The sequence below is a fragment of the Sparus aurata genome, chromosome 21, assembly GCF_900880675.1.
Source record: "Sparus aurata chromosome 21, fSpaAur1.1, whole genome shotgun sequence".
NCBI classification, from domain to species: Eukaryota; Metazoa; Chordata; class Actinopteri; order Spariformes; family Sparidae; genus Sparus; species Sparus aurata.
In genome coordinates, this window is record NC_044207.1 from 22,421,481 (window position 1) to 22,444,895 (window position 23,415).

Consider the following 23,415-nt stretch of genomic DNA (forward strand, 5'->3'; position numbering starts at 1 on the left):
CTCTATTATTGTGGTTGTTGATAGTAGGTGAAAGGTCACATAAGGCAGTAGACCACACAACACGTTGTATTAAATGCATTAAAGCTGTGGTATGTAATAATTTTCCCGCCTCGAATTCATACAGGCAGTAAATCACCTGAATAACTGCTGCTAACTGAATTGTTTTATTCAGCCAAGACTGAAGCTGCTTTTAGCTTGTTAGCACAGTTAGCCATGCAGTTATCGAGATGACCAGGGGCGTGGCGGGGGTTCGCACTGTTTAGCGCTGGAGTTTTGGACTGCTGGGAGAAAGAGGCTAGCTGGCCCAGCTGGTTAGCATGCTACCCTGCAGGAAAAACCAGCGTAGGCCAGCTCCAAAACCAGCGCACAACATATGCTGGTCTTGCTGGTGACCTGCCTCAGCTAGGGCAATTGCACTTTGTCTGCAATTTGTCTTGTTTGTGAGTCTTATAGGTGGTGTTTGGGCCGATGTCAGAGGATCAATTAAGCCCTCTGATACCACTCCCTGTACATAATGTCATTAAATCCGAGGAGGGCTGTAGAAGTGCAGTTTCGTACAACTCGCTCTCAGCCATTTTATCTGTACACTAATTGCCACATACTAATGTATGTCAAGTCAGCTTGCTGTAAAAACCAGCATAGAGCATAGAACCAGCATACCCTGCTGTTTTTTTTCCAGCAGGGTAACTCCAGTAGATAACCTTCAACAAAATACACAGACATCTCTGACATAACGTTAAGACTGTTTCTTTGTCGATTATGTCGGAATGTTTTTAACTAAAATGCACCTGTAAAATTTAAATGCATTCCAAAGCAAGTTATTAAAGCGATAGGTTAGGCAGCATCCACATAAAATCAGGTGCAGGAGAACTGTTTGCTATGAAACCTCTGCTCTGCTGTGATAATTTCAAGAAGTTCAATGGGAAACTGGCAATCAGTAAATCAGACTGTAGAATCTGGATCGACGACGGGTCTCCGTAAAGTGAATTACGTCAGTATCGGTGCTAAAAAGCAGATGGAAACACATGCAATATTTCCCCCCACTATTTGTTCCATACTTACCATGACATGAGAACCCGCTTTGCCTAAAATGAACTGTATGTGCATGACCGATCAAAAGAAAAAGAGATGTGGGTACTGTTTTAAAAAAAAAAAATCTGTTGTGTGTTCACATGAAGACAGTGTTTGCTGTGTGTATGCGCAATGGGCCTGTAAGCTCAGTGTGTGTGTGCATACAAACAATGCACTCAGTCGACTGCCCGCAGCAGTGTGCATTCTTGCTTGGAGAGTACATGTCCTCGGGCCTTGTTCCTCCGCCGATGACCTCTGGTGAAGCCATTATTTTCTGCATTAATGATGAGCAGCAGCCAGCGATGAGAGAGATGGACTTTGTCCTGGGGCACAGCAGCGCTGATTATGGGCAACAACAATGCCGGCACGGAGAAAAAGAGAAAAAAAAAAGAAAGAAAGAAAGAAAGAAAAAGAAAACTCTTCCCACAAGCAGTTCAAAAGACTGGGAGTCTTAGCAGCAGCACAAAATAAGCTGCTCTCGCTCTATTGACAAGATGGATCAGATAACCTCGATAGCTGGAGGATTAGCCAGAATAAACTTTATTAAGGTTTACCTATGGCTTGTTTTTGTCATTCCCTGGATCCAACACCTCTCTGTTTGCAACAAACGTGTGCTGACAGCATCTTCTCAAGCTGACTTGAAATACATGAGTATGCGGCAATTAGTGTACGGATAAAATGGCTGAGAGCGAGTCTCACGACACCGTACTTCTACTGACCTCCTCGGATTTAATGACATTATGTATAGGGAGTGGTATCAGAGGGCTTAATTGATCCTCTGACATCGGCCCAAACACCACCTATAAGACTCACAAACAAGACAAATTGCAGACAAAGTGCAATTGCTCTAGTCGAGGCAGCCAGGGCACCCACTCCGGAAATCCTGGCTCGGGGAGATGACTCTAAATGAAGGACTTTACCATTCACCATTATGTCTTTGGTGAGAGTCAGAGGGAACCCCCGGGGCTCTTCTGCACAGCACGGCACAACTTTTCAAAGGGCTCCAGATTAAAGTCACTGAAAGTTCCCACTGGGGTCTGAGGCCAGGATCCCATTAAGCAGCCCTACCACACCGCCGGCCATAATTGTGTCGTTGAGAATTCAGAGCAGCGGTTGCTTGATAAGCGAATTTGGGGTGAAATAAAAAAAGAAGAGGCAAAAGGGGGGTCTCGCCGGGCCACCATTAGACACTTCATTCGCTCATCACTAATTTGTTTTAAATGACTGAGGGAGAGGTGAGCACTTTATAAAGCAATCGAAGATACCTTGTTTTTTTTTTTTGTCCTCTCCTCCAATTCCAGGTCTGTGCGACAGAATGCTGATAAATGAAAAACCATTGCTTTTTATAGCCACAGACTATACTGCCGCTGGTGGCGTTTTAAACTGTAGTTATCTTTATCGCAGTACTTGCTTTGCAGTGGCATAATCAATAAAGAAAAAACAGGTAGGAAGCCATTCCTCTGCTGTTCTTGTAAGTCCCTCTACTCTCATCTTTAAGAAACCAGTAAAGAAAATATTACTTTTTAAATACGCACCATTTCTGCTTTAAAGTCTGTAAAAACAACTAGATCTTTGTACTGTATTTTGTTGCACTGTGTACTTACATCCTAAATTTTTCTAATAATGTTCAAACCCAGAGAAATTTTAATTTTCATCAAGGTAATGCTGGTTTGCTTTTGATTGTAGGTCTGTAACTTTAAGGGAAACACCAGATGATACGTCACGGAAAGGAGGAAAATTACATACTGCGTGTTTCAAACTAGTTTATAAAGAACAAACCTGTTACAAACAAGTGAGCTTTTATTGAGTATTTTGCCTCATTATGTTTTTGACTGCCAATGGTTTATTACAACATTTGAGATTCATCACCATCAGAGCTGTTTGGTTAATGATATAAAAACATCTTGCAGGTCAAGTTTAAGATCTAAACCCCAACTTGAGATCTGTGTGTGGTTTTAAACATCAGTCAACTCAATAGCTGGAAGTGTGGGGACTAGATATTTTATGTAAATGGTACAGTACAAGTCAGAAACGTGTTCAAAATATGTGAACAACATCACCAGATCTCAAGTTAAGATTTAGGTCTTTACAATGGAATAAATGAGTAAACCCATCAAGGTCTAATATTTGCAACCCAAATCTGCTATTTTCATCCAAGTGCAATAAAGAAAAAAACTCTTGGTTCACTGCTTCAAGTGGACTTTTTCTGCTTCTTCTTCTCTGCCTCTTCTTCTTTTTCCTTCTCAATCTCAGCCACCAGGGTCTCAATTTCCTTGGATTCCAAAATCTGAAAACAGCAAAGAAAAATAAATAAATGATAAGCCTTCAAAGAAAACTGTTTAAAAAAAATTACACAAAAGCCAAACGTAGTCTGCAGCACATCACCTTCAGTGGCTGATTCCGTCTGATAACAGCAAGTTCAATGTTTTTCCCTCCTGACTGGACAACCTGTATCAAAACAAAATACTTGAAGTGACATATCCCATAAAATATTTTGACTACTGCAGCCTCTGACTGACGTTCATGTTGAGAAGCCGTGAGACAAAGTTTTGGAATAGGTATTTAAATTCAGCTAAATACAGCAAAACAATTCTTGATGAATGATTACTGAGACTCGTTTAGCAATAATTTGCTTCAACAGTTGATTAACAGATAGAGGGTTATTTTACATCACTGTATGTAACAATACAAACAATTTCTGTTTAATTTAGTTTGTTTTCTAAATGTTCTCCTGCATTTGCCTGCACTAGGTCAGGTTCATCTGAACACAACAAGCAATGTGGTGCAGGAAAACCTTTGTTTTGGCTGATAAACTTGATGGCGATTTGGATCTCTTTGACAAACAAAGTCAGGACTGATTGCATTGATTTACACCATAGTGGATGTAAAAAAATTTGCATTTACCACTTAGTGGTAAAGTAATAGTTCAGTAATAATTCAATCTCAATATTTGTAGCTAATGACGAGGTGTATTAATTCACATGGGTTAATACAAAGACTAAATGTGACCTTACCTCAAGCAGAGCTTTGATAGCCAACTTGATTGCCTCATTGTCTCCAGCAATGGCTTCATCTGTGTAATTCTTCTCCAGGAACTCCCTCACAGTTTTTGCGCTACGGCCAATTGCGTTTGCCTGATTTTTTGCAAGAATAACACATAATGTAATTATTAAAAATCAATTCACGGGGGTGCAAATGTGACAAGAAAACAAAGTCATGTACAAAGAGGCAACTCACTGACCTTCCAAGCGTGGTAGGTTCCTGATGGGTCTGTCTGATACAGCCTGGGAGTCCCATCGTAGTCAAAGCCAACAATTAATGCAGAGATGCCAAATGGCCTGCGGCCGTTGCTCTGAGTGTAGCGCTACAAATATGACATATATAGATTGATGTGACTGGTCATTTTCATAAATCTTTCTTAGAACTAAAATGGTTCATAGTTTGATTTTATGCAAAAAATATTACAGGGTCACAAAAGCTGACCCATACACTATGTTATGTTCCTGTCTAGTAAACATGAAATCTTGTAGACACCTCTCAGTAAATGAACAGTAAACAATCAAATGAATGTTAAAGTTAAGTACCTGTTTCAGTGTAGCTATGTAGCGTGTGATGTATTCCACTGTGACTGGGTCCTCAACAGTTAGCCTGTGGCTCTGGCACTCAACCCGAGCTCTATTTATCACGATACGGGCATCTGCTGTCAGACCTGGAAAACATTTTAGGAGGTGAAGAGGCTTTGTGACATACAGGTAAAATAAGACACATGACAAAAGAAACAGTGCCTGTGACAAGTGATCGTGGCCCGCTATGCCATTATACATGTATAATTCAGTTATTGAAAAAGTATGCTTTATGGGAGGTACCTGCAAATGCCATGCAGACATGCTCATCCAGGGCACATATCTTACGAACGGTCCTCTCCTCCTGCAACTTTGCGACAGATTTCTTCTCAACACCGAGGACAACTATGTCTTTTCCTCTGATTCCCACCTGTACAGAAAAAAATATTTAATTAATTTCTTAACATTGGCAACAATGACACTTGTTGTATTACATATTGAATAGTATTGAGTACATATATTATACACACACTTTCTGGGTACTGTTGTGTACATTTCAGTACAGATTAATGCTGTATCCAACTCAGAATTGTGTCAGTCAAATTGGATTTGGCTGTTAATTAAAAGGATTTGACTATCTGGTCCTTTTTTTGTTCATATACACCATCTTCCAATCAATATCAGACTACATGATTCTTGTGTTTTACCTCAAGACTCCAGTTTTTAACACCTTTATGTGAAGGTATCAGATTTCTAGACAAAGGACATAAAAGTGTGCATCCTACTCAAGGAAGCGTCGCTCCTGTGAGTCTGCTGATCACACTGTCAGCCATAGAGTCATTCACAGTGGACAGCAATAAAGGAGATTGTGCTCCTGCAGTCTGGTTCAAAAGTGGTTTAACTGACTTCACTGACAGTCTTGACCGGAGTAGAGTGTGGTATAGCAACCGACAGACTTTAGTCACAAGCCCTGCCTCACACTGCCTTCTTTTCTGCTTCCGTCACTAACAGTGTTGTGCTTTGTGGTCTTTTTGAGTCTCTGTTGGTTCTACGTACAATTTTGCATCTAAACAACAAAAGTGCAACAATTTTCCCGACAGAATTTAAGTCGTCCCAGGGCCTCTTGGTTGATGACTTAAATCTTCACCTTTTAGGGGGCAGCCCTAGTACAGGTCTTTTTACCATAGTAAGTGGATCTGAATTCCTGAGATCTATGTCCACACAACTATAAAAATGAAAACTTTTCAGAACTGGTTTCAGGAACCCAAACAGCCTCTATAGTGTACTGTACAAACGACCATTTACAATTCAAAAGAGGGTTAATTTGATCGTTGAGATGCACATTGAGCACTGTTACTTTTACAGTCTGGTCAGAAACTTGCATCTGGGTTACATCAACACAACTGGTCTGCAATTATTCAGAATAATAATATGCATAATTCTCGGACTTAAACAAGCCACCAATTTACAGTGAGCACTACAAAGGTTATCTGTAACTAAGGTAGGTGCAACTACATCATGTTTAATTAGAACAATGTAAACTTAATAATCAGACCTACAGTGGAATTAAATGGAATTGTGCCGGCTAGAAAATAAATTGAAATAATCATGCTGAGCAATATTAATTTGCTGATCGCCAAAAAACAAATATTGTGAACTGTGAACTAGTGTTCGTTGGTATTATCACATTGAAACTGAAACTATTGTGAGAGTGACACAGCGACAATATGGATGCTCATAATTCTCTCTTTACATGTCGAGTAACTATCATTATGTATTGTGTACATGTGAAAGTTAAGACTTTCACAACAACTGAGCGTAGCAAATTGTTTTCTATACCTTAATTTGCTAAATATGGTGCAAAAACAGCTCCTGCTAGTCGCTAGCTAGCTTAAGTTAGCTGGATGGCTAACTGACGTTTGCTAACGTTAGCATAAGCATTAGTTTCATTGTAGGACTTACCGCTGTGGAACCCTTCTTTACAGCTTCTTGTGCATACTCCACTTGAAAGAGATGACCATCGGGAGAGAAGACAGTAATAGCTCTGTCATATCGTGCCGCCATTGCACCCCAATACAAGTAGAATCACGAGAAAGTAAGGGAGACTTCAAGCAAATGATTCAGCTAGTTAGCATGTATCAGCGCAGTATGGAAGTTGCCGTGTGTTGAAAACAGCGCCTGCGCATGACCTCTGAACCGGGGCGATACCAAAACGAGGGTCCGTCAGAGGGAAGTTTAAATTCAAATCTGACTAGAGTGCTTTCTATTTGAATTGTGTAAGTGCACTGCGATGTTTTACTGTATGTGTAACAACACAGACAAGAGTCGAGGTTGATATTTTTGATCTAAACACCATTTAGTCATTTCAGTTATCTTGATTATCGTTATCTAATTTGGAATGATGGTGCAATGTGGATCAAATAATTTAAATCTTAAAAATAGGAGTATTAAATATTGTCATTATCTACTATTGCTTAAAACTGCCAGTGCTGTAATTATGATTAATGTGTTTTTATATATTCAGGCTCCATCTGACTGTGTTTCCCCCCTTTTTGTTGAGCGGTCCATTTCCCGTGGCCTTTAGGACTAAATCCAGACTGTTCCAATATACGAAACAGAGGTGAAATTGCTATTCGATTATGCCAAAATAGGAGTGTTTTCACTTACATAAATAAGTGTGTGAAAACATTGTACTTAAATCAGGATGATTTTGAACACCACGCATTCCCGTGTAATTGAAATAAACCTTACTCATCCATTATGACTTCAAACGTGCCACATCCCCCCCAAAACGGACCACTGCATTTCAAAATTGCATCCTATTCTGAACTGCTTGATCTGAGTTCTACCGATTTGTTAAGTGTGTTGGCTACTTTTGACATTTATGCTCTAGTTCACGCCAATTTCATAGAGTATCACCATGTCGGTGGCGTTTGCACCTCACAGGCAGCGTGGGAAGGGTGATATAACACCCGCTGGAATACAAAAGGTAATTCATCTTTTTTAGCGCGTCTCAGAATGGAGGCTGTGGCACCAGGCGCTGCTAGCCTTTGAGCTAATCGATGTAGCAGTGCCCATCCAAGTCTCGCTGTGAATAGATCGAGAACAATTTTGCAGGGTCAAAGCGCGGTGAATATGAACCTCTCCGGAGCCCGGGCGCCATGTGTAGACGACGGGCATTAGGTCGATTTGCCGAACGAACGTATAATTGTACTTAATATGAACGTAGGCCTGCCGTTTTTGTTAGCTAAGGACAGCTAGCTAGCGAGACGCGTCTTTTGTTAGCTAGAAACGCACACTCACATTTAACACAAAAAAACGCCCCCCGTCCTCCTCTTTGTTTTCAAATTAGGGCGCAATATCCGCCAGCAAACAAAGAAAACACCAAACCAAACCACTCTGCGTCAAGTATTTTTTTTAAATGCCGTGTTATAACGCACAGCAAAATCATGTGATATGATTCTCTGCATTTACTTTTGCAGCTACTTGACGAAAACAACCAGCTGATCCAGTGTATAATGGACTTCCAGAGTAAAGGAAAAACGGCCGAATGTTCACAGTAAGTCATGAAAAGCACCTCCTGTGCGTGCGTTAGTGTGTTTTTTTTTCTTTTCTCTCTTTTATTCACATTAACTCAAAACCTATTATTGATTATCTCCCCATCTGCCCAGGTATCAACAAATGCTGCACAGAAATTTAGTCTACCTGGCGACGATAGCAGACTCCAACCAGAACATGCAGTCTCTCCTCCCTGCTGTGAGTATTGATGCTTGCTGGCTGTGTTGATTGTGACTAACAGTGTCTGCCTCATAAATTAATATTGAGCTCTTGTATTAACACATGTCCAGAACAAGTCTCTTGGCCTCTGGTTCATGTAGATCATTTGAAACAAACCCCAAGACACAAATAAAGGAAAAAAAGAGGGTTCAGGGCAAAGATATCACTGCAACATTACTTGGACTCAGAAACAGTCATGGTACGCATAGATGTGTCATTTCAAATGTATAAATGCCCACACTACACAATATTTAAATCTTGTCAAATGGTTTAAGATTTCCTGACTTTTTTTTCTTTCTCTTTTTGATGGTTTTAACTTAACTTTAAATACATTAATATCAGATTGCTTGTCACAAGGGATACTACTCTAACCTTTGTGTACAGCAGTTGTATAGTGCTTTGTTGTTCCCAAGGGAGCTTTTCACGGTCACTCCAGTGATGTGACCAAGGTTGCCGCATGTACAATCCACTTTTTTATTCTTCTTTTTTTTTTTTTTTTTACCTTGACCCCCATGTGGGGTGATAAGTGTTTATCTCTGTGTCAGTTGCAAGTCCCCAAACTATATAGATCTTGAATACAAATGCACTAGCGTACTCCCATTTTCACCTATTGCCCTTTATGGATCCACCAACAGTATGAACTTTTGTGTGCATTCAAGTTTGTAAGAGGTGGTTAGTTGGGTTCACTTAAAAGCCCACTGTTTGTAGAATGCATCCCATCATATAAGTAAAGATGCAGTAGATTGAATTTAATGTTAACTCACTTTTACGCAATTAATTATCAGTTTTTGTGCTCTCAAATCAAATCATTCTCGTCAACACCTCTTTAAGTTATTGATGATTCCTAGATGTGATGTGATGGTCTATTCAGTGATTAAGTGCACATGTATTGTACTGTGGGTGTATTAACTTTCAGTTTTCATATATACAGTATTTCTTAAAAAATGTATTGATTAACGTACATCACAGAAGTACTTTGTTACAACATATTGTACAGACATCTTGGCTTTGATCTGCTTTCTTCTTGATTGTCTTTTTTTCTTTGAGTGGCTCAGGCTACGATGTGTTTCTAGCCAGCTGATGTGTGTTTTTGTGTCGATGTTGTGCGCCTGCAGCCGCCCACTCAAAACATGCCCATGGGCCCTGGTGGTATGAACCAAACTGGACCCCCCCCTCAGCCTCCTCACGGTCACAACATGCCCTCCGAGGGTATGGTCAGTGGTGGCCCTCCAGCCCCACACATGCAGAACCAGATGAATGGACAGATGCCTGGTAGGTGACCCCAACACCACCACCCAACTTCCCTCCCTCGTCTTTCTCTCTATTCTTTTCCCTTCTTCTCCCTCAGTCCCTGTCTCACTTGGGTTGCCTAGCAACACCACAGAACTGTGAAGGAGGTCGCTCTGCTGAAGGATGATGTCACCCATTTGCCAGCTCTGGTGGTCTTGGACTTGTACACTATAGTAATCCTTTCAAATCATGGTTTGCTTCAGTGTGAGCTTTATTTGCTATTAAAATTGATCATTTAAAAATTAAAAAAAAAAACAGCAACATAATTTGAGAGCACTGATTGCTGCACCACACAAATGTCGACGGCATAGTTACAGAAAGCCAGAAAATGTTACTGCTGTGGAGTCGCTTTTTTTGGCATGTTAGTGCTCACAACATGTTTTGGATTTCAGTTGAAAGTTTATAACAGGAAATATGCATTTCTTTAGTATTAAGGTTCTACATGAAAGTTGACCTTCACTTTAATGCTCTCCGGTTAGTTCTGAAAGACTGAACATGTCTAGTCATTGAGATGACTGGAGAGTCAGCAGTGGCCAGTTTAGAGTATTATGAAATGGGACAACCCTTCAAGACCCTCATTCCTCATAAGTACCCCAATAACCAAGTGCAGCAACGAGTGCCTCATTGAAATTCGTCAACTACAGCACATAAATCATCTTGAACAATGTAATGTTAGCTAGTTTGCTAGTTAGCTATCGAGACATATGTGGACTAGTAGCGATAGTTTTATGGTTGTTATCAAGAAAAGTACCGTCATACATTGAAACGACAGAGAATTCTCAAAACCATCTGTTTTAAGTGTGCGTCTGAAAAACCTCCCTTTTTGGAGGGCCATGTAGCAATAACACTTCGCCCTGCACCACTATCCCAGCAAGAATAATGACACCCTGCCCCAAAAGATTGAAATCGCCCAACATACAGCCAAGTGGTAGGCGTAAGAAGTGTATTGGGATTTAGCCTTTTTTATAACGTGGTATACAAAGGAGTTTGACATGGTCCTTATATAAGAGAAATCTGTCTACAAACATTAAGGTCATTTTATTTATCCACTGCGATTTCTTTTTTATGGAAACACAGCTCAGGTAACCGTTGTTCACAGAGTATGTGTGCTAAATATTTATGTTGTTTTTCAAAGAGAGTCATGAATCATTTCTGCTGTTGTTTTCCAGGGCCTAATCACATGCCCATGCAAGGTCCTGGTCCAGGCCCCAACCAGCCCCCGAACATGCCCAGTGGCTCTATGAATATGCCCCCCAGCAGCCATGGCTCGATGGGTGGTTACAATCACACCGTCCCTTCTTCCCAGGGCATGCCAGCTCAGAGCCAAATGAACATGACCCAGGGCCAGCCCATGGGAAACTATGGGCCTCGGCCAAACATGAACATGCAGCCTAATCAAGGTAAAACAACTCTTTTGCTAGTTTCCACTTAGTTGTGTTGTTTATCCAGTGCCTTATCACCTGCTACACATCATGTTCTTGCATCTTGATAAGCCATGTAGTACGGGCGAAGGATTTCTACCACAACATGAGAGTTAACTCCTTATCACAACAGGCCCTATGATGCACCAGCAGCCTCCCTCCCAGCAGTATAACATGCCTCCTGGTGGAGCCGCACAGCACTACCAGGGGCAGCAGAACCCGATGGGAATGATGGGTCAGGTCAACCAAGGGAACCATGTGATGGGGCAGAGGCCAATGCCGCCTTACAGACCCCCACAGCAAGGTATACCCCTCAGAGTGTGTCTGTCGAGTGTGCAAGTTGTGAGTGTTGGTCTTTCTTCTCCCTAACCCACCGTCCTGCATTTCTTACTCTTGTTCCTTTTCAATTTCCTCTATCTCCACTTCTCTAGATCACAGACATGTTGATGACTAAACATGTAACCTAAAGCCTCCAATCATAAAATTAGTCAAGTGACCAAAAGAACGCTTTCTAACAAGAACTAGCGGCAAGGAATCCATCCTCTCTACTCTTCCCCTCACAAAACCGATCCAACAACACCTTGAATCTACTTGTGTGTATGTTGTGTGTATGTGTATGTAGGACCCCCTCAGCAGTACCCAGGGCAGGAAGACTACTATGGGGACCAGTACAGTCACGCAGGACAGGGAGCCTCAGAAGGTAGGAGAAACCCTCCAGGCACTTGGAGAAAAATCAACAAAAAAAAAATTTAAAACCCAGGAGTTGTGTTAAAACACAAATGATGCAAAGAGACTGTGAGAAAACCAAAAATCAGTTTCTTCATTATTTTCTGGGAAATCAAATTGACTTTAGGCAACAAAGTAAATAATGGAATCCAATTTTGAGTAAACATCCACATGCCTATTCCAAAAGGTGCTGAAATCCATGGATAAATTGGCACTAAGGGTGGGCAATCTGGCCAAAAAATAATATCACAATCTATTTAATCATAATAACAATCCACAATCTGAATTTCTAAATACCCTTTCACCTACCGATCCAGAGTTTTATATTAATTTATTCATTTGCGCCATTTAAACACACTATTTTAATTTAAAATGGTTCTTAAGCACAAGCTCCTCATCCATCTTGCTGCTACCGGTAGCTCAAGTTGCGTTGTTTACAGTATACCACCCAAGAATTCACCCAGTCAGCAAAGCCATCTAGTTGGCACATTACTCTATGGGTTGTTCATGTGGCACTGATCTACTAGTCAGTGAGCAGAAGTAAGAGGATATTTAATACCACAATCTCCTATCAGTCATCTGAAATGCAGATTTTGGATGCCTTCAAGTTAAATCATGATCAGGAGTTAGTGGCCAGATGTCACATTCTGCCAACGCTTCTCAAAGTGGCAGTTTCGAATGACATCAAACAGAGTGCCAAACAAAACAAAGGCTTGAGAACGGGTGGGCATGCTCAGTTTATGTGTGCACTTTGAGAGTGCCATGTGCGTAGGTTAAAAAAAATAATAATCACAATTTCACTGTCGGTGTATAGAGAGATACCTATGGATTTGGAGTGAATGTTTGTGGAATAGCCAACTTAAAAACAAACTTCACAACAGAATTTCTGCCCTCTAAGATCTGTTGGCAGCACTCAGAAAGTTGGCAGATGATCGTGAGGTTGAATATCCAGTTCTATTTGCTTCTGTAACTTAGGACCAAACTTTCATTACAAACATATTTGTTTGCTTCTCGAATGACAGCAAGATATTGTAAATGTCATTCCCCGTTGCTTTTGCAGTCGAGTACGTCGCGTTTTCAACAAAGGTAGCCATCCTTTTAGTTAGATTTTCTTCACATTGGGGTGGTGTTATTGCATTAGCAGCCACACTGAAAGATTAGATTCACTGTAAACAACACCTTCTCTTTCTTTGTCCAATTAACATTTACTTATTTGTTGTTTGTTTTTGTTTTCTCTACTGACTACACTATTTTCCTTTTGACCTTTCAAACACATTTTCCCCCTTTTCAAATAAAATCTTGATATTTTGAGGAATAAAAAAACAAGATGCTGAACTTATAGCATGATCAGTTTCATATTATCACACTGATATAAATGTAACTTTAAGAGTAAGTAAAAAGTATCACCTAAGTTAGCTTCATATGTTGAATTGATGTAGGTCATAGTGATAGTATGCCTCCACTATATTCTGATCTAGGCATTGGTCGGCTTTATGAGAATCCATCACAACACTGCTATCTTTATACCTTCCTTTTAATATGCGTGGTCACGACAATGTTGACTTCATAAAGTTTTGTTTTGTTTTTTTCCTTCTTTTTGTAAAGATCTGAATTGCTTTGACAAGTACAGAGTAATACCTTAACGTTGACTATCTAATCACTCAATATATTATCCAGCCTAGACTAAATATATCACTTGACACTTGATCCATTAACTCTTATTTGAATGTATTTATTTTATGTATCATTTACAAGGAAACTTTACTTTTTAATAATTAACACAATGCTGTTGTGTTTTTAGTGGCTGTAACAGCCGGCTAATGTGTTGCATTCTAACAGCAACATCCAAATGGAAAATTGATTGCTTAAGTAATAGCGTAGAATAAGTCCTTAATTTAATGACTACCCGCCTGCTGTGCTGTTGTGCTGTAGTTGTCAACACGTTGCTCACATTGCCTGCTGTTGCCCCCTGAAGGTAATGCCCAGTATGGCCAACAGCAAGAAGCATACCAGCAAGGCCCTCCCCAGCAGCAGGGTTACCCGCCACAACAGCAGTACCCAGGCCAACAGGGCTACCCACCACAGCAGCAGGCTTACGGTGAGTTATCCTCTTTCAAACAGGGACACATATTTTTCCTGTAGGAGGCACTGTCGTCTCTCCTTAGCTACCCCCCGTTTTTTTTTTTTTTGTTTTTTTTTTTTGACTGTTGAATAATTCCTCCTGAGCGAGCTGGTGGTTCCTGCCCCTTGGAAATGTTACTGTGCCAGATGCATGTCAAGACATCATCAAGAGCAAGGAATTAAAGGACCACCTTAATGAATGGTTGGGGGATTGGAGCTTGGTGGAAGAGAAATTTAATCAGTAGTGGTGGCTGGCACCACATTAGCATTTCTCCTGGTGCTGCAGTTTGATATGACACACTGTTCTGAGGGTGTGTGAGAGGTGCTTTGGCTGATGGGTACAGACCGCCAGCCTAACATTTTCTACTCCTTGCATTTTGGATAAATAGTTAAGCAAAGATATCTTTAAATCAGTAAACATACACATTAAAGAATAGGTACAAGTTAAGTGAAAGGACAAGACGCAAGCTAACTGTTTTCTACCTAACTATGCTAGCTAATGTTGCCATTAATGCCATGCCAATATTTGCATCCCGCGCATGTCCTCCTGCGCAGTGATTCGGCTTACTGGTGTAGTGCGGTAGAAGGAAACAAGGTCTGTGGATTATCCTTTGTAACCAGGTCATGATTTCGGGGAAAAACATATTGCTGTTTCAATTGAAATTCTTTTGACGCTTTGAGCACCACAAACCGAGTACCATCTTGTTCAATTATATCCGAGAGAAGCAGACATCTCTAAGGTGGATGTCAAAACTCACCAACTCACACCAAAAACGTTCTGGATGGATTTTAAAAAAGCACTATGAGTGAGAGGGAAAACATGTATTTTTCATTTTGCGGTGAACCGTCCCTAAAGTTAAAACACTTAGTACTGTACTTTATTTTCTAACTTTAGGTTATTCACAATGAGTACGTGACATTGCAATTTACCCAAAATGAATAAATGATGAAAAAAATGTTCCACATGCAATGTAAGTATTTAAGCTCCTGCAGCTCTTTGGTCTTTTTCTGCCTCATCCCATTTTTCAGCGAAACTTTCCATCACTCAGCCTCTATCTGAACCAGAGCTCATGTCAGTAATGAGCTAGCGGAGAGGCTGTGAGGTGAGATCCATCTGGCACGCATGCATGCCTTCTCTCGCAGGCCCCCACAAGGTTATGCTCAACAGCATAAGGCATTATGAGCGCCTAACGATGCTGCGTGGGCCTCATTTGACTTGAGCCCCAGTCAAGCTTCGCTCGGTCCTTCACAGCACCTGCATAGACAGCTACAGTGTACGGGGGCTGATGAAGTGATTTTTATTTTTTCTCCTCTATTTTTTTTTAATGAAGCCTGCTCCTCTAATGAAGACCAACAGAATCCTTGATGTCTCGTTGCATTAGGGAACCACCGCCCGGCTCCAACTTGACTCACTCATTCTCATTCATTACTGAGTCAGGCGTTGTGGAGGCAGCCTAAACAAATGGGTCTGACATATCCACCATCCTCTTTGTCATCCATCAGCTTTTTTATTGCAACCCATTAGTGATAGTAAACTAACAGGGAGTCCCTAGAGTTCTCGGAGTAACAAGCAGGAAACGGTTAATGGGCAAAACTTTGGGCCGTTTTCACACTGGATTCCTTTGTTGGCGTCCAAACCTGAGTTTCACTTGTTTCATGTTTCTCTAAGCAGGTGATGAAACCAAGAAACTGCACGTTGCGGGAAGAAGAAGAGAAAAGCACAAGCTCTTCTCTTTTAGTCATGCAGCGTTGAGTGTTATTTGGTGTGGACCTGCAATGATTAACTGATAAGTTGTGAACTATTAGATTAATTGCCAACTTGTTTCATAACCGTTTAATCTGTTTGAGTAATTTTAAGGAAAAAAAAAAGTCTAATTATTCTGATTACAGCTACTTAATTTGACTATTTTATGTTTTTTGACTCGGCTATGAAAGTAAATGAGTATCTTTGGGTTGTGGACGAAACAAGATATTTGAGGAAGTCTTGATCTCTTGAAAAACAGACATTATGCACAATTTTCTGACATTTTATAGACCAAACGTCTGATTAATCAAAAAAATAATCAGTTAATCAGCATGAAAATGATTTGTCTTTGCAGCCCTAAATCAGTGGTCATATAGTTATTTTCTTAAAGTGCTGAACAACATCACATAAACTGACAATATAAAGACATATCAATAATTTCCTAAAACATGCACAAAGAGGTTTTAAGAAGCAAGTTTACTTTGTCAAGCATGCATCATTTTAAACTGAGTTCTTATGTTTTTGTCGTAGGTCCCTCTCAAAGTGGCCCAGGACAGTATCCTAACTATCCTCAGGGGCAGGGGCAGCAGTATGCGGCCTATCGCCCTCCTCAACCTGGACCCCCACAGGGCCAGCAGCAACGGCCCTATGGCTACGACCAGGTGAGTATATCCAAACCATTAGACAGCCACAGAGACTAGTTTATATATTTGTGGTAGTTTGTCCCTTATTGTGTTTATGCCAGACTATTTATGTATTTGTGTAGAGAAACCAGAAGTTAGAACGTAAACATTGAAGAGTAGTCTGTTATGCATGCTGTCATCGTATTTGGGGGTTAAATCAAATCCGAAGCAGAGTGTATGTGTTACTATTGTCTTTCTCTTGTTAATTTGACTTGCATATCCTGGTTTATATGGTATGCCAATACAGTGAAATATGGGCTTAAAGAGGACTCTTCCTTAAACGTGATGCAGACTGCTCTAGTGTTTAAAGGGAGATCTATTTGTTGCCCTGTATTTCCTGTGGTCTTATGTGGGGACCACAGCTACACTTTGATATCTTTATCTTTGAATATTCAGGGGCACATGAGGAAATAAAGACCCGGGGATTTGAACCCCTGACTAGCTCTGTAAGAAGCAAAGGTAATGGTTGCTGTGAAGACCTCAACGTCCAATCTAGACTTTTTGACCACCTAGCCTTAATTTGCATTTGTTTTGTTTTCCTCTGTCTCTCTTTTTTTCTTTATCTCCCTCTTCCATCTTTCTCTTTTTCTTTCTTGAACCTTTTTCTTTTTACTTTTTTATTTTTGTATTCTTTATTTTGTTATTAACCAGGGGTCGAATTGTAAGTCATGAGGTCCAGAAACACAGCATGCTTAGTCTGCAGCGAGACAGCCAAAAGCCTAGTGCCTTGGCTGTGTCCTTTAATCTCTGTAATTTACAACACTGGTTTGGATGACTATTGTGCTTATGATTATGCTCATATATTCCAATTAAAATGTTTACCAGAATGTCAAATCATAGTTTGTTTTCCAAATTTGTTTCCATGTATTTTCCATTGATGCCAAACACATACTTCGACCCCTGTTTAGAAATGCATCAACTACTGTTCTTGCACTGAATTTGTCTCACTTGAAGCTACTGTCCACTATTTATTAATGAGGAAAAAAACAACTCCTCAGCCATGCTGCTGCCCAAACCTGAGGTATGAAGTGAGAATTTCGAAGCTCACAAGTTGTTAGGCCATGCTGCCACCTGCTGGTCAACACTGGCACATGCAGCCATAAATCATGGTTTGCAGTAGGATATGGTTGAAACCACAGACGTTTGCACCCTATTGAGATTTGTGAATATAAGCTTTTTACTCCTCGTTTTTGAGAAGGTCAGTAATACAAGCCTGTCACATTTTCTCTCCACAGGGCCAGTATGGAAATTACCAGCAATGAGAGATGGTCACAGCAACCCACACAGCTCTCTGCCCTGGTCTCTGTCTGAGCTTTGACCTCTGGTCAGCTGCTAAGCAGACTTTAATGATGGTTGTAGCTCATTGAGATTCTCTCAGACACGAACGTACAACACCCAAAAACACAAGATACGTTTCCCCTCATCTTTGGGCTCTTATCTTCGCCTATAAAATGTATTCTGTTAACCATGTACGTTGACTTAACATTGTCAAAGTCCATGACTCAACCTCTGGTCCAGTATGTCTCAAAGCAGCAATGCCTTAAAAAAATGGAACTGCCTTATCCTTTAGCATTGCAGATTGTGAAACAGACTAACAAAATTTTTGGAGATCAGAGTTGACTTTAAATGTACAGTTTCGATCTACTGTGGTGCATCGTTTCTCTATCCCTCAGCTCCTTGTTCATAAGAAGCAATAATGCCAGCAGTAGGGAAATGTGTGGGGGCCTGAAATGATGCACCAGACGAACTTCCCGCTAGGCCATGGTACATGTCTTGATGTATGTGATGATGTAAAAATATATTTTATGCTTTTTAGATCAAGCTAACTTTGTATAAGACATTGGAAACTAGTACTAAAGCTGTGTTGTTTATTTCATGAAGTGTATGTGTCAATGTTATTTTTTTTTTAATTATTATCTTTAACGATGATCCCATCCAGCACGTTTTTTTGTGTGTTTTTTATTTCTTTGTGTTCTGTGGTTCTGCTAATTTGGTGATACGGATACTGTATGAATTGTGTAAATGTAGAAAATGAAACACATGAACAGAAATACTTCGAATACTAACCGCATACCTGGATTTGGACAAAATATTAAATGTCTGAAAACACATGAAACAATCTCTGTATTCTGTTAAGCTGTGTATCTTAAGTCAATGAAAAATGTACAGCAAATTTGGCTCATGAGTATTATTTTATTTTTGTTACATTTTTACATTAACCTGACAGAATAATAATAATAACCTGACAGACACGTGCCCAAAGTGGTGAAATGTAGCAGATGCCACTGCAAGTTGTAAGTTCATGCTCTCTGGATCCCTTTTTTTCATCTATACGAGCACCTCAGTCTCGTCCATTGACTGCAAATTAGTGCGTGGGAAAGATCAAACTCGGTATATTACATATTTCTGACAAGTACTTTGTTTTGTTTGTCTTGACAATGCTGGAATCCCCTTCTCCCCTTTTTGAATAAACGTCTAAGTTGATGTCATTCAAATAGTGTTGTGTGTGAATAATGAAGTTACTGTCAAATATGTAACATAAGATGTGAAAATAATGTTCTGACATGGATTCCTTAATTTCACAGTAAAGACTGGTTGTGCAGTTTCATATCACTGGCTTGATATCTGTTTTATGGTGCATACTTTATTGATCCCATATGTACAGCGGCATAAAGAAGAGGAGTTTATTGTCCTCGGATATTGTTTATATGGCTGTTTTAATATTTTGCATTCTGCACCCCCATCCAAGTGGTCACATTTGTGTCATGGCAATGTATAACTGTACATTACAATAAATTGGAAGAATCTTTAATATATTTTTTGACTTGTGTTATTTATAGCATTTGACCTTTTTTCCTAATGAGCTCTTAGCGTCCATCCTGGCGACAACATAAACAAGATGTGCCCTATTGGTGCTGTCATAATGTGACAGTATGATATAATTGTTTTGTCTTCATCTCCTATCTGGTAATCAGTTTCCGACCGATAATGACCCTGCGCCGCTCAGCAGCATGTCTGCTTTGTCCAGATGCATCCAGAGAGGTCCAGAGCACATTTACACCCAAAATTACCTTCCGTGTCCCTCTTTCCCCTTCTGCTCCCTCCAGAGAGGGAGAGGGACTACCTGTCACATTGGGGGGAGTGATACAGATGGTACACCAGATGTGTGGCCAAAGCACGTGATGGGAGAGCAGCGTTGGTGTTAAGAGGGCCACCGACTGCCTGGGCTGCCTCGGTGCCGATGATGAGTGTTTGTGCGTGTGGATGTGGGCAAGAAGAGCAGCTGAAGTGCTTTCAGGAGAGAAGGAACTTTTTTTCTTTTCTTTTTTTTTTTTTTAAGTGAGCCTATGTATAAAATTTGTGTGTGTGCACTTGTGTAGACCCCGCTCAGGTTTAGTGGCATCTCCTAGTCACCCCACCATCCTGCTGCTCCACAGCTGGCCGCCCCACCCTTCCCAGCTGCCACTGGGGCTCCCCCCGGCCCCTCCGCTTGGCAGAGATGGCGTTTTGGGCGCTCCCCCACCAGTCCTCCCTGGCAGCTGCTGCCCTCAGCTGCGCTCTCGCAGACGGTATTGGGGTCGGACAAAGTCACTCCTCCTGTGACTGTGTCTGGGGCCGTTGGGGGAGGATGAAGAGGTGGCAAGGAGACTCTTACCTCCTCTGAAAGATCTCCTTTAAACGGTCATGGATTTAAAGTGATGGGCACGTTACTGAAAAAGTGAGGCGGTGGTGGAATTCGTATATGAATTTCTGTGGCAGTTTATTAATGGCTAACTTGTGCAACCAAATATTACAAAGTGCAGTCTTGCACAAAGGGTGTCTATGGCTGTGTAGTTGTAAATGAGTTATCAAGGGAGCTTCCAGGAGAACTTCATTCCATGCATGTACGGCGATGGCGAGTCAGATAGTGAAGTGGCAGCGTCATTTAAGAGGATGATTATCTTGTTCAATATTTTGATAATTATAATTCAGGGCACCTTTCGGAGGAGGCTCCTAACCACTGAGGGGAAAATGACATTGTGATCATAGCTGGCAGGCAAGATGTGATCTCTCTCTCTCTCTCTATCTCTCTCTCTCTCCCTCTCTCCCCCCTTCCCTCCCCATCTCTCTCCCACTAACTCTCCCTTTCACTCTCTCATACCCACACTCTCGGTGTGACAGAAAGTCTATGGGGAGGTATAAGAGGTAGTTATGGGGGGAATGCAGCAGCCTCCACAGTTTAATTGGAGATGTGTCACACTAAATAAATGGTGCAAAAACAAGCGCTGACTGGAGGCTTGAGGGAGGGGCCCTGGGGAGGCAGCCTGTTTTATTGGGCAGGAGCTTTGCACCGCTCCAGGGTGAAACTGGGCTATGCACTGCTGAGATAGCCTCAAACCACCAAACCACCAGGCCCTCCCAAAGACTACTGTGGAGGAAAAAGACAAAGGCATTCATTTCACTCGGCGGAAGCACATCTTTATTGGTGCCAGGCAGAAAAGGTGTGGGTGAACCTGGTGACCCCGTTGTTCCCTATTCCAATAGAGCGCCCTCATCTGCAATTTCAATTTCTTGCACGCCGGCGAACAAATCCATAATTGTTAAATCTCGAGCAAGTGCCGTCTGCCTCACTTGCTCCAAGATCTAATGTATGTCAATTTATGTTTTGCGGAGACAGCAGCCAACAGCCTCCAGCCAATCCCATTTCCCTGTGTAATCCATACATGACCTCCAAGTTACCAGAAAGAATGTGTTTTCCAATACTCTATCAATGTTGATATAGCTGTTTACTCGCGCCCTCCCGTGCATGCGTGTGCGCGTGTGTGTACGTGTGTGCACCTTGGATTCCAGGGTTCATGGCACGAGTTTTTGATTTACCTCTACAGTGTGCCGCAGTAATTGGATGTGACACCATTCTCTCTGCTCTCCCTGGGGGATATAACGGGAATCTGACTATTATGGCCCGAGTCATGAATATGTCACGGCAGCCGCAAACAAAGGCCCTGTGATTTGGATAAGGCTCCTCTTGTATGTTGTCCCTGCGCTGATATATGAGATAAATGCTGCGAGGGTAAATGAGTTTTTCTGTAAAGCAATTTGCAGTGTTTACAAAGAATGATTAATTGCCATTGTTTGGGAAAAAAAAGGAGCTAAGGTAGAGACAGTGTTCAATATTACATGTTCATCACTACGCCTGCCAGATCCATATTCGCCTCACAGACGTTTGTGCAAGCCATTACGTCTACTTTCGAAACAACTGGAAAAGATTTTTTGGACGTGACATACACAAACAAGGGTGATCCCCTGGAAAGACATTGTTTTGCATGCATCAGATGTGCGCTGCTTTGTTTAAATCCCATCGTTTGTTGAAGGGTTTAGCCATCAAATCAAATTGAGTGTGCTGTTTTGTATGTGCTCTAGCCTCATAAAAGTAGTCTCTGGGTGAAATAGCAGGTATGCTGATATCAGTATTCCCACAGCCTGCATAATTGCTGTAATTTGCTTTCCCTTTGGGTAATCTGTAAACATGGCTGTTTTGATGTTTTTGGCATCCTCCATTGGCTGAGCTCTCTACTCCTCCAGTGGAGCCCCCATCCCAGCCCAGGGTGACACAAATAGATCCTTCCCCAGAAGGCGCACGTAGTTCCACATGGGCACAATCAATACAGCCCAGTCATCACTGGAACTGTGGCGGTATTAAAAGCACCCCGTGAGCTGGTTCTCACCACGCCGGCGTTTTAGGGAAATAAAGCTATTGATCCTCCGGGGCCTCTGGCGGAGCATTAACCTGGGCCTACAAATTAGAACGTGCTCATCTGGACACATCTGCCTGCAATGTTCCCAAAAAGCCGGTCCCAGGGAGAGAAAAGGAGGGCTGTGAGGCCTGCTGCTTCCAATGATGAGTAGAGCGCTACTTGACGTCCGTGTCGGAGCGGGGGAGGCGTCTGGATGCCCGGGACTTCCATTAGAGGCCCAGGATGGTGGCATGGGTCGATGCGGTAAGGTTTGGTTGGGGGTACTCCATCTCAGATCAGTGTGGTTCCTTCCCCCTGATGTAGAGGGAGAGGGGGCTGACCCGCGGTAAACCTGAACTCCTGACTGGAAGGACAATGAGGGAAAAGGGGCTGCTGCTTCCAAAGCCTGTTCCAGCAGTGTCAAAGACTTTGACTCTTTTGTAGGATTCTATATCAAACACCAGAATGTACATCGTTTTTGGTGTATTTCGCAGAAACATCCAGAAGCGGTGCCGAAATTGTGAATTTTTAAATGCAAATTCCCTCCAACGCACGCTGCAGTCACCTTATTTGAAATCTCGCGGGTTAAAGAACTGCGGGATTTGGTGCAACAGTAAGCTGTGATTTCCATTTTCGGATTACATTTCTATTTGTCTGCAAAACCTAGAATTACCCTTCCCTTCCATGACACCACGGGGCTATTTGAGCCATCGATTTAAATGTATCACTTGCTGGGGTGTCATGCAAGTCTGTAATTATATTTGACTAGTAGATCAGAGAGTGGGTACACTGAGATAGAAACACAAACACAGTTATGTGCATCTACGTGCACAGACACAGCTCCAGTAAAGACCGTTTTTGATTGATGTTGCCTCTTTTTAACCGGCCACAACACACCTGTGTGACTTGTGGGCCGGCTTGACCTCTGCACTTTTTCTTTTGACACAAAATTGTGATTCCAATACGAGTTTCCCCAGTTTCATTTCACCTCCACTCCGTGTTTAAATGTCACACACTCTCCCAGAGAGCTGTTCCACGCTTTAAAACCTTTGCGTGATTAGTGTTTACTGATGAGGAGAGCCCATGCATCTCTCTCTAACAACGCATTTCACCAGCCACACTCGCACAGACGGAGACACTTTGGAAACTTTGCCTCTTTTTTTATTTTTTTCCTCTCAGCCTGCCCTAACAGTGGGAAGCCTGGAAGTTCTCTGCCCCAGTTCTCCATGTCCTTGAGAGTTGTGCCTTCGGGCCGGGGCTGGTGGGGTCCTGCGGTGCACAATGTGTGCTTCTCACTCAGGCTCC

The 23,415-nt window shown here is 41.7% G+C and overlaps 2 protein-coding genes across 5 annotated transcripts; one reads left to right on the plus strand and one right to left on the minus strand.

The window, feature by feature from the left end:
• Nucleotides 1-2,853: 2,853 nt before the first annotated feature.
• Nucleotides 2,854-6,820, minus strand: psma8 (proteasome 20S subunit alpha 8). Its single transcript, XM_030402232.1, has 7 exons — nucleotides 6,597-6,820; nucleotides 4,938-5,064; nucleotides 4,656-4,780; nucleotides 4,313-4,435; nucleotides 4,086-4,205; nucleotides 3,457-3,519; nucleotides 2,854-3,358 (listed from the first exon to the last, which is right to left on the minus strand). The coding sequence occupies exons 1-7, from the start codon at nucleotides 6,696-6,698 to the stop codon at nucleotides 3,263-3,265; spliced, it is 756 nt and encodes a 251-aa protein (XP_030258092.1). The 5' UTR covers nucleotides 6,699-6,820; the 3' UTR covers nucleotides 2,854-3,262.
• Nucleotides 6,821-7,420: 600 nt separating this feature from the next.
• Nucleotides 7,421-19,212, plus strand: ss18 (SS18 subunit of BAF chromatin remodeling complex). Of its 4 annotated transcripts, XM_030402229.1 has the most exons (11): nucleotides 7,421-7,623; nucleotides 8,117-8,193; nucleotides 8,306-8,390; nucleotides 9,527-9,683; nucleotides 10,871-11,101; nucleotides 11,256-11,426; nucleotides 11,745-11,822; nucleotides 13,824-13,946; nucleotides 16,245-16,375; nucleotides 16,793-16,855; nucleotides 17,632-19,212. In XM_030402229.1, the coding sequence occupies exons 1-10, from the start codon at nucleotides 7,555-7,557 to the stop codon at nucleotides 16,808-16,810; spliced, it is 1,140 nt and encodes a 379-aa protein (XP_030258089.1). In that variant the 5' UTR covers nucleotides 7,421-7,554; the 3' UTR covers nucleotides 16,811-16,855; nucleotides 17,632-19,212. The 4 variants fall into 4 exon arrangements, with proteins under 4 accessions (XP_030258089.1, XP_030258088.1, XP_030258090.1 ...); XM_030402228.1 differs by lacking the exon at nucleotides 16,793-16,855; XM_030402230.1 differs by lacking the exons at nucleotides 11,745-11,822; nucleotides 16,793-16,855.
• The last annotated feature ends 4,203 nt before the right edge of the window (nucleotides 19,213-23,415 follow it).